The sequence below is a fragment of the Nerophis ophidion genome, linkage group LG11 (assembly GCF_033978795.1).
Source record: "Nerophis ophidion isolate RoL-2023_Sa linkage group LG11, RoL_Noph_v1.0, whole genome shotgun sequence".
NCBI classification, from domain to species: Eukaryota; Metazoa; Chordata; class Actinopteri; order Syngnathiformes; family Syngnathidae; genus Nerophis; species Nerophis ophidion.
Window position 1 is genome coordinate 42,011,452 of NC_084621.1, and position 19,701 is coordinate 42,031,152.

The following is a 19,701-nucleotide window of genomic DNA, read 5'->3' on the forward strand; positions in this document are numbered from 1 at the left end:
AACGGGCGATTGCAGCTATTTTGTATACCACACTTCTCAGACGGCACGGCAAGAGAACTTTCAAATGTTTGCGTCAGCTGTGAGTCTATTTACCGAAAAACGTTAAGTCATCTATTGGAGAGCAGATCGACGCTTTTTTTTTTCTTTTCTTTTTTCCGCTCATGCGTACTAAGTCGAGTTGTGCCGTCAAACAAAAGCCACTTAGGGGTCTTAAAGGGGAACATTATCACCAAACCTATGCAAGCGTCAATATATACCTTGATGTTGCAGAAAAAAGACCATGTATTTTTTTAACAGATTTCCGAGCTCTAAATGGGTGAATTTTGGAAAATTAAACGCCTTTCTGTTTATCTGTCTTTTAGCGATGACGTCAGAACGTGACGTCTCCGAGGTAACACACCCACCATATTCATTTTCACATTACAAACACCGGGTCTCAGCTCTGTTATATTCCGTTTTTTCGACTATTTTTTGGAACCTTGGAGACATCATGCCTCGTCGGTGTGTTGTCGGAGGGTGTAACAACACTAACAGGGAGGGATTCAAGTTGACCACTGGCAAGAAATCTGCCGCCAGAACCCCATTGAATGTACCAAAGTGTCTTCACATTTGACCGGCGATGCTAAGACAGACATGGCACAGAGATGTATGGATAACCTGCAGATGCATTTGCAACAATTAAGTCAACCAAATCACAAAGGTGAGTTTTGTTGATGTTGTTGACTTATGTGCTAATCAGACATATTTGGTCACGGCATGACTGCCAGCTAATCGATGCTAACATGCTATGCTAATAGATGCTAACATGCTATTTACAGTAGCTGTATGTACATTTGAAACTAGATACCCACATATAATGCGAAACAAACACTTACCAATCGACGGATTTAAGTTGCTCCAGTGTCACAAGATGTGAAAGTCCTTATCGTTTGGTCTGCACATAATACCGGCGATGCTAATAAGGCAGCCATGCTATGGGCCACTTCATTAGGTACACCCACGCTATGGCCGAATAGCGTCAATAGCTATTCGCTCAATAGCTTCAATTTCTTCTTCAATTTCGTTTTCGCTATCTGCCTCCATACTCCGACCATATGTTTCAATACACGCGTAATCTGTTGAATCGCTTAAACCGCTGAAATCCGAGTCTGAATCCGAGCTAATGTCGCTATAGCTTGCTGTGGTAACCGCCATTTTGTTTGTATTGGCAGCCCTGCATGACGTCACAGGGAACTGGAGAGTGGTTTCGAAGATAGCAAAAATAAGGCACTTTAAAGCTTTATTTAGGGATATTCCAGGACCGGTAAAATTTTGAAAAAAACTTCGATAAATACAACAAGCCACTGGGAACTGATTTTTATTGTTTTTAACCCTTTTGAAATTGTGATAATGTTCCCCTTTAAACGGTGGCATTGTTGTGTGTGGACATGGATAAGGTTAGGTGTGATTTACCCTGGATAACCTTAGCGTAAACGGGGCCTTAGGCTGGTTGTTTGTTGCCTTGGTTAATAAATACAATGTTCATCCATCGCCCCCTTGTTATTTTTGTTATAGGGTCATATTTGCTTGTTATACTTGCCATTTGTTTTATATTTGATGTAAAGTACTGTGTAATACACCTTTTGAAATAAGGACTTTTGTCAAGGCTGAAGCTCATTATTCCTGTTTACGATGTTTCTAATGGATAAATTTGCTTCCATTTACAAACGTTTCTGATTACGAATCCTGTTCAAGAATCAAGTCCGTGAATCTAAGTCCCACTTGTGTTTGTCAGTTTCTAAAAATTTTAAAAATGTATAGGAAGACTTTGATTAAACTTTCAGCAAATGTCAAAAATAGGATTAGGAACAAGTGATTACATTTTGAGTGTGATCCGGATCATTTTTACTACTTTACGAGGCTGAACTTTTGAGGCGGGGACCGACAAGAGAGTTCACACAGTTTGCTTCATTCCGCTTTAGAACAAATGTGCCCAAGTGCTGACACTGGTGCAATGAGTGAACCTTCTTGCAGCCTGTTTGGAAGTCACAGACAGACAAAAAGACACACCTGGACATGACATCTGATTTATCCTTGGATTCTCTGGGGTTTGTCGGCCGAAGTCCGTTTGTTAGGTAGCTGACAACTATTAAACTATCAATCAATCAATCAATCAATCAATCAATGATTATTTATATAGCCCTAAATCACTAGTGTTTCAAAGGGCTGCACAAACCACAACACCAACCACTACGACATCCTCGGTAGGGCCCACATAAGGGCAAGGAAAACTCACACCCAGTGGGACGTCGGTGACAATGATGACTATGAGAAACCTTGGACAGGACCACATATGTAGGCAACCCCCCTCCTCCTCTAGGGGACCGAAAGCAATGGATGTCAAGCAGGTCTAACATGATACTGTGAAAGTTCAATCCATAGTGGATCCAACACAACCGCGAGAGTCCAGTCCAAAGCAGATCCAACACAGCAGCGAGAGTCCCACCCACAGTGGAGCAAATAGGAAACCATCCCAAGCGGAGGCGGATCAGCAGCGCAGAGATGTCCCCAGCCAACACACAGGCGAGCGGTCCATCCTGGGTCCCGACTCTGGACAGCCAGTACTTCATTCATGGCCATCGGACCGGACCCCTTCCACAAGGGAGAGTGGGACAGAGGAGAAAAAGAAAAGAAACGGCAGATCAACTGGTCTAAAAAGGGGGTCTATTTAAAGGCTAGAGTATACAAATGAGTTTTAAAGTGAGACTTAAATGCTTTTACTGAGGTGGCATCTCGAACTGTTACCGGGAGGGCATTCCACAGTACTGGAGCCCGAACGGAAAACGCTCTATAGCCCGCAGACTTTTTTTGGGCTCTGGGAATCACTAATAAGCCGGAGTTCTTTGAACGCAGATTTTGTTGCCGGGACATATGGTACAATACAATCGGCAAGATAGGCTGGAGCTAGACCGTGTAGTATTTTATACGTAAGTAGTAAAACCTTAAAGTCACATCTTAAGTGCACAGGAAGCCAGTGCAAGTGAGCCAGTATAGGCGTAATATGATCAAACTTTTTTGTTCTTGTCAAAAGTTTAGCAGCCGCATTTTGTACAAACTGTAATCTTTTAATGCTAGACATGGGGAGACCCGAAAATAATACGTTACAGTAATCGAGGCGAGACTTAAACGCATGGATAATGATCTCAGCGTTGTTAGTGGACAAAATGGAGCGAATTTTAGCGATATTACGGAGATGAAAGAAGGCCGTTTTAGTAACGCTTTTAATGTGTGACACAAAGGAGAGAGTTGGGTCGAAGATAATACCCAGATTCCTTACCGAGTCGCCTTGTTTAAGTGTTAGGTTGTCAAATGTTAAAGTTGTATTATTAAATACAGGACGGTGTCTAGCAGGACCGATAATCAGCATTTAGTTTTTTTTGGCGTTGAGTTGCAAAAAGTTAGCGGACATCCATTGTTTAATTTCATTAAGACACGCCTCCAGATGACTACAGTCCTGCGTGTTGGTCAGCTTTAGGGGCATGTAGAGTTGGTTGTCATTAGCATAACAGTGAAAGCTAACACCGTATTTGCGTACGATGTCACCTAGCGGCAGCATGTAGATGCTGAAGAGTGCAGGGCCAAGGCCCGAACCCTGGGGAACTCCACACGTTACCTTAACATAGTCCGAGGTCACATTGTTATGGGACACGCACTGCATCCTGTCAGTAAGATAAGAGTTAAACCAAGACAGGGCTAAGACTGAAATACCAATTCGTATTTTGATACGCTCTAATAAAATATTATGATCGACGGTATCGAAAGAAGCGCTACGATCGAGGAGCAGCAACATAGATGATGCATCAGAATCCATCGTTAGCAATAGATCATTTGTCATTTTTGCGAGTGCTGTCTCAGTAGAGTGATTTGCCCTGAAACCGGCTTGAAAGGTTTCACAGAGATTGTTAGACGCTAAGTGTTCATTTAACTGCTCAGCAACAATTTTTTTGAGGATTTTTGAAATAAAGGGAAGGTGAGACACCGGTCGGTAGTTTACCATGAGGTCAGGATTGAGGTTAGGTCTTTTAAGGAGAGGATGAAAAAACGCTTTTTTTTAAAATGCTAGGGGAACAGTGCCAGAGGAAAGTGATAAGTTTATAATATTTAGCACTGATGGACCTAATAATACAGAGAGCTCCTTGATAAGTTTCCCAGGAAGTGGGTCAAGTAAACATGTTTGTTTTATTCCATTTACACGTTGTAACAATTCTTCTAATGTTATTTCCTCAAAACGAGGGAAACTATTTTGGAGGGCAGTATCCGCCGTGTATACAATCGTGTCTGTGTTAATAGAACCCAGTTGTAGCCGGGACGCATTGTCTTTAATCTCCTTTCTAATGACTTCAATTTTCTTATTAAAGAATTTCATAAAGTCGTCTACTGAGGGAGTGTAGCTACTGGAAGGAGTCCCTTGTTGGGTTAGCGATACTACCGTATTAAACAAAAATTTAGGATCGTTTTTATTAAGGTGGATGAGATTTGAGTAATATTTAGCTTTAGCTAAGGTAAGCATGCGTTTATAAGTTATTAAACGGGACGGCGTGGCGCAGTGGAAGAGTGGCCGAGCGCAACCCGAGGATCCCTGGTTCAAATCCCACCTAGTACCAACCTCGTCACGTCCGTTGTGTCCTGAGCAAGACACTTCACCCTTGCTCCTGATGGGTGCTGGTTAGCCTCTTGCATGGCAGCTCCCTCCATCAGTGTGTGAATGTGTGTGTGAATGGGTAAATGTGGAAGTAGTGTCAAAGCGCTTTGAGTACCTTGAAGGTAGAAAAGCGCTATACAAGTACAACCCATTTATTATTTATTTAAACTATCACTCCATGCTTGATGGTGCACCCCAAGTTTAGTCATGCGCCATTTGCGTTCCAGCTTTTTACATAATTTCTGAGCTCTAGTTTCTTCAATAAACCATGGGGTACGCCTTTTTGGAGCCTTTTTTAACTTCAGCTGTGCTATACTATCAATGGTTTGGCGCAGGGCGTCGTTAAAGTTGTTCGCGAGGTTATCAATGGAGCCCACATACTTTGGGAATGGTGCCATTACCAAGGGCAGTAGGTCAGCAAGAGTTGTCGTTGTGGCAGCATTAATGTTGCGGCTGCTATAGGAGTTATTATTATTATTAGCTTGCCGAAAATGAGTCTGAACCTCGAATTTTATAAGGTAATGATCGGACATTACTTTAGTATACGGGAGTATCATAACTTTGGAAACAGTGATACCCCTGACAAGCACGAGGTCTATCGTAATACCGTTGCGATGCATGGGTTCATTTATTATTTGTGTAAGACCACAGCTATCAATTATAGTCTGGAGCGCCACGCACGGTGGGTCTGATGGGGTATTCATATGGATATTAAAGCCCCCATTATAATTATATTATCGGCGTGTGTCACTAGATCAGCAACGAACTCTGAGAATTCATTGATAAAGTCCAAATAGGGCCTTGGGGGGCGGTAGATAACAGCCAAGTATAGAGGCAGCGGTGTGACAGACCTCATAGCTATGTTGAGCTTATGGTTATCAGCGGATGTTGATGAACCTTTGAGCAAATGTCAGAAGTTGGATAAGGAATAAGTGATTAGATTTTGGGGGTGTTTCTAAGAATTCTTTACTATTGGGAAATAAGGCCTGGCAGAGGTTCCGCACTCTCCAAAGTGCTTTTTTTAATTTATGAATCGATCCCCCAAATCTTCAATAATCTATTTTAAAAAATCAAAACATTTTAATAACACCTATTAATCTACACTGAATTGGCCCTAGTGTGTGAATGTTGTCTTTCTATCTGTGTTGGCCCTGTGATGGTGGCGACTTGTCCAGGGTGTACCTTGCCTTCCACTTGAGTGCAGCTGGGACAGGCTCCAGCCTCCCCATCCCCGAGAGGGACAAGTGGTAGAAAGTGGATAAATGGATAATATTAATTTACTTGATAAGTTACTGTTACTATCGGGTTACTTTGTTGTAGCATGATTCTATCTACACTTGATGTTAAAATGTAATGAGTATCTTTTTTTCTGTTGTTTAAATAGTTTACATTAGGTTAAGGTGTTACTACAAATTTAGGTATCGATCAAATACCAAGTAGTTACATTGTTCATATCAATGCTGATACTGATATTTCAAATGTTCAAGATCATTGAACGATTACATTTTTTATCAAAATCATAATCAGAAAAAACATAGGATGTTGGTGTAACAATATCAATTAAATATTTCAAATAGTTCCTACTATTGGCTCTGATTGAAATTATTTGTTTTTTGCCTTTAAAGTCCTCCTGTGCCCACAAACTTATTTCCTTAGTTTGTAAACCCATCCGTCCATCCATATTCTACTGCTTAAAAATAACAAAATATTTTGTGATAGTAAAAATATCTTAGTATAGATTACATATGGCTCTTATACTTGGTATCACTAAAGTCAATATTTGTATCAGTCCACGCACTTTTTTTGTTTACATTCAAAAACGCTACAGAGCAGTTAGTGGCCAGCATGGCTTATTTTATCATCTTACTGTGTGTAGTGAAACATGTTTAGCTATTTCTTATCTTCCGGTGAGAATGATATTTGTAAAAAACTTAGTTTATTTGTCATAAGCGTAAAGATTGCTGGCTTGAAAGTGGCTTTGCACTGTGGAGGGACGTTAGCCGCAAGCAAGAATGCTATATTGCATTGAGACTCGTCCATTCCTTTATCGCTGACAAATGTTCAGGACCCAACTAGAATGTGTCAACATGGATTATCACGATATAACTAGTGTTAAAAGCTCTATTGACAACCAATTTTATATAATTCATAATTTCATATCCTTTATAACGCGCAACTCTAATTGTAAACAAAACTAAATGTAGGTTTACCTGTGTGTATTTACAAGTTTAGAATGACTTCATTGAACCATTTTTTGGGGAACATAACCACTTTCCTTTAAAAGGGTCATTTTTTTTTCAGATTTAAAACACTTCCTTGTGGTCTACATAACATTCGATAGTGGTTCTCAAAATGTTGTATAGATTATGTTTTACAGGTCATCTTTAAGCGTTATCCTGACCGTCACTTAAGGATGCACCATTTTGTGGGCTGGTCTTATTTACTTGCTTCCACTTTAAGTGTGTCTTCTCCCCGTTAGCCATGTTGTAGTTTTTAGCACTTCCATAGTCTACTGACAGATAAGTTATAACTATACGCTCATTTTAATTAGAAATGGCAACAGCGGAGGATGCATGTGCATGTACGAGCCAGTCTGCCCCACATCAAGAGGATAAAGAAATAAGAGCTAATTGATAACAACATTGGGCTACAATGGCGGACTTGCGTAAAGTAGTTTGTGTAAATGTATACCATATATAGATAATGCGGTGAAATCATCGCTGCGAAAAACGTCACAGGTTGTGCAAATTCCAAGGAGCTTGTTTGCGGGAAGTATGAAGGAAGGCAAGATTATTTTATATAAGACTCCGCAATGTCTCCATGCATTGATTTCAACATTTTGGGACTTCTGCAGATCCCAAATACAAAAAACAGGTACCAATAGGTAAGAATATATGATTTTGCATTAAAAGGACCTATTTAAAGTGATCAAGGGTGATGGGTCAAATGCAGAGAATAATTTTGCCACACCTAGTGTGTCTGTGACAATCTTTGGTACTTTAACTTTAATTCTAACAACAAATTCAGAGCTGTTTGTTTTGCATATAAACCTGGAGTTCTCAAACTTTTCTCCACCAAGTACAACCTATGAAAACACCCGGCTCTCCAAGAACCAGTGTAATGACCAACATTAAAATGCAGTAGCATAGTTGGCCTGAATATTCATTAAAAACTATGCAGAGGTTTTATTTAACAAGAACTGTATATATAGTATTTTAGGCGACTGTTACATTACACACAGTTTGAACAGTAACACTGTTTAAATATTTAATGAAGTGATTATTTGGCATACACCACTTGATGGAGCACGCGTACCACTAGCGGTAGTGTACCACAGTATAAGAAACACTGACATAAAGCAATGTTGTTTATCCTGGTATTGGCACCTTAATTACTAATAGTAATGAATGCAAAACCAGAATCTTATCCAGGATCGAAATGTGGCTAGCCTAACAATCGGATAAGAATTGAACTGAGTTGTTGTAAGATTTGCATCCCTAATACTGGGTTCAAAGTAACATGACACAAATAAACATTTTAGGCAAATTGTACTTTAAAATATCCACCATTGTGACTGTAATTTGTAATGTAATATTTGTGTGGTTAAAAGTTCAGGAGGTACCCACTAAAGTCAAATGGGCTCAGCTACGACTCACCCACAACCATTAACAGGACAAGCAGTAGAAAATGAATGACTTGAATAAAGTAGAGATGTGACAAAGTACATAATCGCTATTGCCAATTATTTCTTTCATAAATGGGGTTCACTTCTGGCTAATTATATATTTATTTTTGGAAGCTATTAGTGTGTCTCCATACACATTGTCCCCTAACAGCAACTAAACTGCTTTTTATAGTATCTAATCAAACTTGAAATAATAGAAAAGATTAGTGCTGAGTAAAGTTTAAGAAGTGTAGATGGAACCACATTACAGCATAAAGTAAGAACTTAACAGGAAATTATCATGTAGATTAATCAAAGTCAAGAAATAATAATATAATAACTGTTGGTGTGTCGGCATTGTCACAGTCAGTACACGACACACAAGAGCGGGATCTATCCATAAGTTGGTGGTGTTGATATGAAAGGTGGCATCAGTATAGGGTCGATGCTAGCTATTAGGTCAATATCTTTATTTTCTCAAAATACATTTTTTGTTCATGTTTACAAGTCCAAAGAATAAATCATTGGTCACAAAAGGACCTTTGAGGGCAAGTGATTTCAATGAGTAATAGACATTGTATACAATTGACTTTGTTTTGCTCAAACAATTGTATGTAATAAAAGAGAATAAGGAAGTATGTGATTCATATTTGTAATTAAATAATCATGTTATAGTGTTTTCTTTAGGAGAAGTCAATATTCGTTTTGAATCTATGAAACGTGATCACCTTTTGGCTTGAATACAGTGAAGCATGTGTTCAACAGCATGCTGAGTGCTCCACCTACAGGCCACCCCAATGAGTGCAGCTCAGTCCTTCTACAAAATTAGATGTAAATTTAAGCACCCCCCGCCCTCCCAAGGTTTTTCTGAATTAACTTTATCATCAGGGGCTCTTTTTCAGACTTTGAAATTTGTATAATTTGTCCTCTGCTGTGTGCATAGTTCAATTCTTTTTTTTTTCCAAGAATATGGCATGATGAAATCTGATAAAATGTCAAACACGGGATGAATAATAAAATGCACAGCACAATAACAGTATGCACAAGATATTTTCTCTGTGTTTACATGTGTATACATATATTGCATGTATGTGTGTACTTGTATAAACATTATATGACTCACGCTGGGTCGTGGGTGACAAAGCAGTGAGCAGCTGAAAGAATCCACTTCTCGGAGAGGATGGAGGCCCCACAAACGTGCCCATACGTCATGAAGTGCAGGCTGACCTGCCAAGGCCATTCTCCGAATTCGGCATTCTGGCCTCCGACGATCCGATTCAGCTTGTATGGTCGAGTGCCGCAATCTAGCAAAGTGAAGACAGTGTAAGACTGCTGAATAATATAGACAAAACGACCTGAAGCAGCTAAGATGTTATTGAGACTATTTGGAACATCAATAAATGTAGAATGAACAAAATACAAAAACAGCCACACCCTAAGGCGGAAGCTGATTATAACAAGAGTAGGTTACAAAAAAAACATTTAGCGGCCCTAAGGCTTTTTTTCCAAGAACAGACAGCCAGATTCAATACAGATTTTTTCATAATGTTCTTTAAATGAAAATGGGGAGATTAAAGGGATGTTCAGCTCAATACAAAGAATCCAGCAAAGGGGACAAAATAAGGAAGATCCTAACTACTACTTACTGCAGCTGGCCTCGTCCGAGTTATCAGAGCAGTCATTGACGCGGTCACATTCGGCGTTCACCTTGTTGACACAGTCGCCGCTCTTACACTTGAAGCTGAAGTCAGAGCAGATACCCGGTGCTACAGTGGTGGGGACAAGCAAATGAAGCCCAAATCAAAGCACATCGACCGCTAGCTCAAAGCAAAACAACACTATGCAATCAGCGGGCCTGCAAAGTTAGCCTTGAATACACAATGCATTGTGATTGAAGAGATTGCATTGATTGGGATTATGGATTTGGCTCAAGGTTTAATATCCCTCTTTATTCACAGATGTACAAATAAGGGAAACTCTGGGTGTGTGTAAACGATGGAGAAAAAAAGGTAATTTGATTCAAAAAGTAAACAAGAGAATGTTCACTGTAAGAAAAAAAACATTGAAGGGTGACGTTCGCAGATTGGTAAAGCCTAAACCTGCACCACACAGTGGATGAAGCACATAATAGCTTGTGTAACATTCTTATGAAACCACTCTGCTGTGGATTTTACAACACACAACTGAAATTGCAAGAAATTAAGCGGCAGCACTTACAGGTTTCACACGAGGCCTCGTCGCTGCCATCCGTGCAATCTATCTTTGTGTCGCACACAACGTCCTGAGGCAGACACACGCCATTCCCACAGCGCCACTCGTTCGCTTCACAACCTGCGGGCGACGGAACAGGCAAAAAAATTAAGATGGTGTGGTGGCAAAAACACATATATTTCATCAGTTGGACTGACTTACTGCAACTTTCCTCGTCAGTGTTGTCGCCACAGTCGTTAACGCGATCGCACACCCACATTCTAGGTTTGCACAAACCGTTACGACAACCAAACTGGTCATTGTCGCACTCTGAGGTGAAAGAGAAGCCATGTTTCAGTCTTGCAATGATAATCAACTATGCTTAATGCTCAAGACAGAAGTAGTTCAACAAACACATATGAGGTAGTATCACGACACAAAAAGCCAGAAAAATAAAATAAGTCAGTGCACAGCCATGCTGTTCCACTGGTGGCCCCGGAGCCAAATCCGGCCCCTGAGTTTAGTTCAAAACTTGGGAGACAAACATTTTTGCAACAAATTCCTAAAAGGACTGGAGTGCTCCTGTTGTAAAGAGGAACTTGGATCACTGTAAACACATTGGCAGATCCTTGCAGTAAGATTTTAACCTTGCTAGCAAACAGAGCGCTGGGGTCCAAACTTGTGATTTACATAACTAAGGTGTTCCTCAAGGCACTGCTTTTTGGCAGTTAAACCTTTTTTTTTTTGTAATGTGATTTACATAAGATTTTGGTGCAGCTTGTTTAATTCAGATGCAGTCAGTAGCCTTTTGTTCACTATCTTTAGTTATGGTAGTAGAGTTCCTCAAGGTTCCATTTCAGGTCCTCTCTTTTTTTTTGTAATGTGGCGGACTGTGAGTTCAGTTAAAAAAAACTTGACTCACATTTTTGCAGCAGATTTTTCAAAAACACTAGAGCACTGTCATAGAGACGGTCTTTGGCTCGGAATGGAAACCAAAGCAGTACATGCTTTGTAATAGAAGTGGTTATTTCATTCTATTGTTACTTAGTAGAATCGATGGTCACATGTCCCCAGACTTTTTGGTACAAATGACATGACAGCATCTGACCAAAATAAAACACACAGGCTAAGCAGACTACAAGTTCTCACTCCCTTTTGAGCCAATCTTGACACCTACAAAAGATTAGTCACATGTAATGTTTTCAATGTAGGTGTAAAAATAATGTATTTATATATTTATTTTGTATTTTATGTCACTCTCTTTTTTTGTTTGCATGGCTCAAAATAAACCATTCATTCATTCAAGTTAAATCTAAAACAATGTATGCCAAGCAAGAAAAAAATACACAGGAAAGACTAGGGTTGTTTCATTGAGGGGACTTACTGCAGTTCTTTTCATCACTCATATCGCCACAGTCGTTCCAGCCATCACACGTGAGGTCTTTGGAGATGCAAATGCCAGAACCACAGGCAAACATGTTGGGGCAAGCTAAAAGCAGAAGGAGAAAATAAAAAAAAATAAGAGTATGACAGTTTAAGAGAAATTAAGTGGCACTGTATGTTTTTAGATGTCACACTGCCATCCACCATCTTGTTGATCAGTGCATTTATATATCCATTTATAGAGATAACATCAAGAGCTTTCAGCGTGGAGTGCTCCTGAGTGACACTGGCAAACAATTAAATGAAACAAATAACTGAGCTTTCCATTCTGATTAGTCCTGTTCAAATCTAAACCTCTATCATTGAACGCCAGTCGAACAGCCACCACACTGTTACCTTCTAATCACAGCCTGTCAAACTCAAACTATTCATCTAGCTGACCTTCTTATCTTGTTACTCAAGGCACATCCTCAAGTCCCAAGTGCAACATGCCCAGGACCCTCTGCAGTTTGTCTACCAGGAAAAAAAAATGTGGGCAAGGCCATCCTCTAGCTCATTCACTCATACCTTGTGGATGATTTCAAGGCTTACTAAATGCTCTTCAACACCATACAACCCAGGATAATCCAGAACAATCTAGATCTTCTGCAACCACACAGACAGCCCAGTGTGAACAGTCAGCAGCACTTCAGACTTTTGCTCCAACTCGAAATAAAACTATTTTGTTCCTTGTGCCCTCAAACTGTAGAACTCCTCCAAAAGATGGACGACGGGGTACTCAAATCACAATGTAGTCAATAGTACACACAATGCACAAGTACCGCAGTATGGGCCCTATTCTCCGGTTTGCACTTCCATCCATCCAGCCATCCATCCATCCATCCATCTTCTTCCGCTTATCCGAGGTCGGGTCGCGGGGGCAGCAGCAGGGAAGCCTAGACTTCCCACTCCCCAGCGTCTTTGTCCAGCTCCTCCCGGGGGATCCCGAGGCGTTTCCAGGCTAGCCGGGAGAGATAGTCTTTCCCCTGGCCTCCTACCGGTCGGACGTGCCCGAAACACCTCTGGGAGGGGTTTCGGGCAGATGCCCAAACCACCTCATCAGGCTCCTCTCGAGCAGCGGCTTTATTTTGAGTTCCTCCCAGATGACAGAGCTTCTCACCCTATCTCTAAGGGAGAGCCCTGCCACTTGGCAGAGGAAGCTAATTGTTGCCGCTTATACCCGTGATCTTGTCCTTTCGGTCATAACCCAAAGCTCATTACCATAGGTGTGGATGGGAACGTAGATCGACCGGTAAATTGAGAGCTTTGCCTTCCAGCTCAGCTCCTTCTTCACCACAACGGATCGATACAGCGTCCGCATTACTGAAGACGATGCACAGATCCACCTGTCGATCTCATGATCCACTCATCCCTCACTCGTGCACAAGACTCCGAGGTACTTGAACTCCTCCACTTGGGGCAAAATTTCCTCCCCGACCCAGAAAAACTTGGACTCGGACTTGGAGGTGCTGAGCCCCATCCCAGTTGCTTCACACTCGGCTGAGAATCGATCAAGTGAAAGCTGAAGATCTTGGCCGGATGAAGCCATCAGGACCACATCCTCTGCAAAAAGCAGAGACTTAATCCTGCAGCCACCAAACCAGATACTCTCAATGCCCTGACTGCGCCTACAAATTATTTCCATAAAAGTTATGAACACAATCGGTGACAAAGAGTTCAACCCTCACTGGAAATGGGTCCAACTTACTGCCGGCAATGCGGATCAAGATCTGACACTGATCATACAGGGAGAAGACCGCCACAGTCCGTTACCCCATACTCTCTGGGCACTCCTCACAGGACTTCCCGGGGTACACGGTTGAATGCCTTCTCTCCAAGTCCACAAAGCGCATGAAGACTGGTTGGGCAAACTCCCATGCACCCTCAAGGACCCTGCCGAGAGAACAGAGCCGGTCCTCAGTTCCACAAACAGGACGAAAACCACACTGTTCCTCCCGAATCTGAGGTTCGACTAGTCGGCGTGGCCTCCTCTCCAGTACACCTGAATAGACCTTACCGGGAAGGCTGAGGAGTGTGATTCCACAAACACACCCTCCGGTTCCCTTTCTTTAAAGAAAGGAACCACCACCCCGGTCTGCCAATCCAGAGGTACCACCCCCGATGTCCAAGCAACGTTGCAGATTCTTGTCAGCCAAGACAGCCCCACAGCATCCAGAGCCTTAAGACTTTGCCAACGAGGAGCTTTTTAACTACCTCAGTAACCTCAGACCCAGAAATAGAAGATCCCACCAAAGATTCCCCAGGCACTGCTTCCACATAAAAAGACGTGTTGGTAGGATTGAGGAGGTCTTTGAAGTATTCCCCCCACCGATCCACAACATCCCCAGTCGAGGTCAGCAGAACACCATCCCCACCATACACGGTGTTGACATTGTCGACATCTTCGACAGCACAATCTCCTTTCAAGCCCACATAAACAACATTACCCGGTCTGCTTACTTTCCTCTACGAAACATTAATCGACGTTCCCCATCCCTTACCCCGTATACTGCTGCCATACTAGTCCGTAGCCTTGTCACCTCTCGTCTGGACTACTCCAACTCTCTCCTGTTTGGTTTCCCTCACAAGTCACTTCAGCTTCTCCAGAACTCTGCAGCCCGAATAATCACCAGAACCCCTTCAATCCAGCACATCACCCCTGTTCTGCAGCAACTCCACTGGCTACCCATCAAACACCGTATCCACTTTAAAATATTTATCCTCACTTTCAAAGCTATCCATAACCTCTCTCTGTCATATATCTTTGACTTGCTCCTTTTCCCCACGCCCTCCCATTCCCTACGATCTTCTTCATCCATCCATCTCACTGTCCCCTTATTTAAACTGTCCCCCGTGCGTGTCCGAGCTTTCATCCGCTCTGCCCCTCATCTTTGGAACTCAATATCACCGGACCTTCGTAACTTAGACTTAATATCCCTCTTCAAATCAAGACTCAAAACACACCTATTCCTGACTGCTTATTCATTGTAAATCTTATCAATCTTTGTTGTTGTTTTTATCCAATTGATTGTATTGTTTTGATTTTGTACGGTGCCCTCGAGTGCCCAGAAAGGCGCCTTATAAGTAAAATGTATTATTATTATTGCACTGCTTCCCCTTCCTGAGGCGGCGTATGGTGGTCCAGAATCACGTCAAAGCCATCTCAAAGTCGTTTTTATGACTTCCCCGAACTTCTCCCGAATATTTGCCTCCGCGACCGCTGAAGCCACACACCGCTTGGCCTTTTAGTACCTGTCTGCTGCCTCCGGAGTCCTATGAGCCAAAAGAACCCGATAGGACTCCTTCAGCTTGACGGCATCCCTCACCGCTGGTGTCTACCAGCGGGTTCTAGGATTACCGCCACGACAGGCACCATCCACCATGCGGCCACAGATCCAATCAGCGGCCTTGACAATAGAGGTACGGAACATCGTCCACTCGGACTCAATGTCCAGCACCTCCCTCGTGACATGTTCAAAGTTCTTCCGGAGGTGGGAATTGAACATCTCTCTGACAGGAGACTCTGCTAGGCGTTCCCAGCAGACCTTCACAATGCGTTTGTGCCTGCCAAGTCTCTCCGGTATCCTCCCCCACCATCGCAGCCAACTAACACTCTTCACCTGAGTGTCCAAAACACGAGACCGCAAATCCGATGACACAACTACAAAGTCGATCATGGAACTGCGGCCTAGGGTGTCCTGGTGCCAAGTGCAGATACGGACACCCTTATGTTTGAACATGGTGTTTGTTATGGACAATCTGTGTTGAGCACTAATCTCCAATAACAAAACACCACTCGGGTTCAGATCTGGGCGGCAATTCTTCCCAATCACGCCTCTCCAGGTCTCACTGTCGTTGCCAATATGAGCGTTGAAATCCCCCAGTAGAACGAGGGAATCACCCGGGGGAGCACTCTCCAGTACTCCCTCGAATGAGGCCAAAAAGGATGGGTACTCTTCAGTTTGGCGCATAAGCGCAAACAGTCAGGAACCGCCCCCCCACCCGAAAGCGGAGGGAAGCTACCCTCTCATCCACTGGGTTGAACTCCAACGTGCAGGCTTTGAGCCGGAGGGCAACAAGAATTGCAACCCCAGCCCGTCGCCTCTCACTGCCGGCAACGCCAGAGTGGAAAACAGTCCAGCCTCTCTAGAGTGCGTCAAAGTGAGTCCTACTATATCTAGCCGGAACTTCGCCACCTCGCGCACTAGTTCAGGCTACTTCCCCCCAGCGAGGTGACGTTTCACATCCCAAGAGCTAGCTTATGGAGTTGGGGATCAGACCGCCAAGTGCCCTGCCTTCGGCTGCCACCCAGCTCACATCGCATCCGACCTCTATGGCCCCTGCTATGGGTGGTGAGCCCATTGGAGGGGGGACCCACGTTGCCTCTTCAGTCTATGCCCGGTCGGGCCCCCTGGGCACCAGGTGCTCGCCATCGTGCCCCACCTCCGGGCCTGGCTCCAGAGGGGTGCCCCGGTGACCCGCGTCCAGGAGAGGGAAATCTGGGTCCTTTGTTTGTATTTTTCATAGAGGTCTTGGAGCTGCTCTTTGTCTTATCCCTCACCTAGGAAAGTTTGTCTTGGGAGACCCTACCAAAGGGCATAATGCCCCCGGACAACATAGCTCCTAGGATCATTGGGACACGCAAACTTCTCTACCACGATAAGGTGGCAGCTCAGAGAGGAGCTGTTTGCACTTTTGCCTTTTTTTGTTTTTTATTTAATTTGTATTTATTATGCCATCCAGCCTGTAGTCACACCCACCCAGTGAAAGTGAAGCCCAAGTGCTTCAAGGGGAACTGCACTTTTTTTTTTTCAAATTTTGTCTGTCATTCAAAATCACTGTGTAAAATCAAAATACGTATGTTTTTTTTCTAATGCATTCTAATTCATCAAATGGGGCATGGTAAGAGGTGGTTAACAATGCAGCAAATGGCATTGATCTACTGCGCCCATGAAGCCCTCTAAAAAACATGATATGATTGCTATCAATACTCTATTTACATTTTGTGACCTAAATATTAACCAACTATTAGCAATATTGTTAATATAAGCGCTAACACAGAGGAACTATTTTCAGCGGCCCCATGATCACATGGAGCTGATAAGCTCATGCTTCTTTCTATGTTGACATATTGAGCCAATGATCTGCTGTGTCTCCTCTGAGTTGATATAAGTTAATTCTAGATAATTTATGCCTCTCACTTGTATAAGTTTGGGGCCATAAACCGAGGAGTTGGTTAACATTGTCATACTGAGCCAAAGAGCAGCTGCCTCACCTCCGAGTTGGTTAAAAGTTAATTGTACATCATAAATAATGCTTCACAGTTGTACAGTAGAAGGTTGCCATAAACCATTGGTCAACTTTGACATTCAACATAAACCTGGAGATGGCGAGAGAGACAATTCAGCACATTTATTTTTGTTTCCATAGCAGCACACGTCCGACCTCTAGCAACAAATGTGTGTTCCTACTTCCGGAAACAAAGGTGTGTTCTAATCATGGCAGAATCGATAGCAGACAACGAAAACGACGATTTTTGGACAAATGAGGATTCACAAGCCTAATCATTTTGAAGCTGAATATACGAAGGATGAACTGCTGACTATAGAAGCCAGCAGGAAGGAAGGGTGAAAACGTTGGAGCAGACGGTAGCCGAGAGAGTGAGGCCGGCGTGACTTTGACGCTGTAAATGTGGAAATTAAAGCCAAACTATTGATATAAATGGACTGCTTAGCCAAATAAACCGAAAAAAATATCCCTGGCAGGTGGACCAAACGGACAACTGTCCATTGAGTGAGTCACATTTTATATTGATCATGATACAAACAGCACACCAGGCTTGTTATTATAACAACAGTACATACAGTGTCGAGCTAGCTGTGTTAACACAAAACAATACAACACTTTTCAGATACTGTAATATGATTGTTCATGTTTTTCCATCAGTACAGACTGTTGCTCATTGGCAATGTTGTGCATTACAAACTCAAACGCGCTTTGTGTTGTCATAGAAGCTAGCTTATCTCTTTCCATAGTTAGCTTTTACGGATAATACCGAAGCACGCCGATGTGTTACCACGCTAGAATAAGAATTTCCCAGTGTTCGCGCTTACAATAACAGTGTTGCTACAGCTTGGTTATTATACAGGTTACGGAACGTAAATGAAGTATTGTTGAGGGTTTTTGAATGAATTTTTAAAGTGATTTAGAGGTAGAATTTATCGCTCATTAGCTGCATTGTTAGCCACCGAGAAAGAGCTGATTCTTATATGTTAGAATGCAAAAAAAAAAAAAACGCCAAAAACTTTCTTCTTCTTGTTTTTCATAATGATTGTGAATGATGGGCAAAATTCCAAAAAAAGAGCAGTTTCCCTTTCAGTCATGAAAGAAGTCGGACTAATTACAAATGGGGCAAACTTTATCATGAAGCCTTTTTTTTGTCTGTGGAACATGAAGTCTTACTAACACTTCTGAGTGTCATTGACAACCATGAAAGATGACACTTGGAATCTGAAAAAGTAGAATAAATTCAGGCATTGCTTGAACACGTGTCATCATGGTGATGTGTGTGCATGCACACGCAACAGCGTCTTCTTCCGGCTGGATGTAACGCTGTCAATTAACTTTTGTTTCACTTATTATAAGCACCTTGGTGTTATTGGTTGCGAAACGGTGAAGCTTCAGCATAAGCTTAGAGAGTTTGTGTCTCCTTGTATGTTTTAGTGTGTGTGTACTTGCGAGTGGGAATGTTAAATCTAATGGTCACAAACATCTATCAAATCCAAACAGAGGCCAGGTATTTTCTATTACATATGAACATAGTTCAATGAGGGACTCTTGCTCCAGCTGAAATCATCCTTATCTCAAAAGATGCTTCCAGGTGTCTCCAACTGAAGCTATCAGAATATATTTGATAACTCTGGAATGAGAATCAGCACCTCCAAGTCCGAGTCCATGGTTCTCGCCCGGAAAAGGGTGGAATGCCATCTCTGGGTTGGGGAGGAGACCCTGCCCCAAGTGGAGGAGTTCAAGTACCTAGGAGTCTTGTTCACGAGTGAGGGAAGAGTGGATTGTGAGATCGACAGCCGGATCGGTGCGGCGTCTTCAGTAATGCGGACGTTGTACCGATCCGTTGTGGTGAAGAAGGAGCTGAGCCGGAAGGCAAAGCTCTCAATTTACCGGTCGATCTACGTTCCCATCCTCACCTATGGTCATGAGCTTTGGGTCATGACCGAAAGGATAAGATCACGGGTACAAGCGGCCGAAATGAGTTTCCTCCGCCGTGTGGCGGGTCTCTCCCTTAGAGATAGGGTGAGAAGCTCTGCCATCCGGGAGGAACTCAAAGTAAAGACGCTGCTCCTTCACATCGAGAGGAGCCAGATGAGGTAGTTCGGGCATCTGGTCAGGATGCCACCCGAACGCCTCCCTAGGGAGGTGTTTAGGGCACGTCCAACCGGTAGGAGGCTACGGGGAAGACCCAGGACACATTGGGAAGATTATGTCTCCCGGCTGGCCTGGGAACGCCTCGGGATCCCCCGGGAGGAGCTAGACGAAGTGGCTAGGGAGAGGGAAGTCTGGGTTTCCCTGCTTAGGCTGTTGCCCCCGCGACCCGACCTCGGATAAGCGGAAGATGATGGATGGATGGATGGATGGAACTCTCTGGAAGTCTCTTTTTATAATTTTACTATGCGTGTTGTTAACAGCATCCAAACTTCAAGTGCAATATAATGTTTTACCTCCTTGG

At 42.9% G+C, this 19,701-nt stretch overlaps 1 protein-coding gene across 1 annotated transcript in view; it reads right to left on the minus strand.

Annotated features, from left to right (window-relative positions):
- st14 (ST14 transmembrane serine protease matriptase) overlaps positions 1-19,701 on the minus strand; it is a 71,370-nt gene that overhangs the window by 6,987 nt on the left and 44,682 nt on the right. The window contains exons 13-17 of the mRNA XM_061915998.1: positions 11,920-12,024; positions 10,758-10,865; positions 10,563-10,676; positions 9,992-10,111; positions 9,469-9,649 (exon numbers count right to left, since the gene is read on the minus strand). Of these exons, the coding sequence (XP_061771982.1) occupies positions 9,469-9,649; positions 9,992-10,111; positions 10,563-10,676; positions 10,758-10,865; positions 11,920-12,024 (628 nt within the window). The remainder of the gene's footprint in view (positions 1-9,468; positions 9,650-9,991; positions 10,112-10,562; positions 10,677-10,757; positions 10,866-11,919; positions 12,025-19,701) is intronic.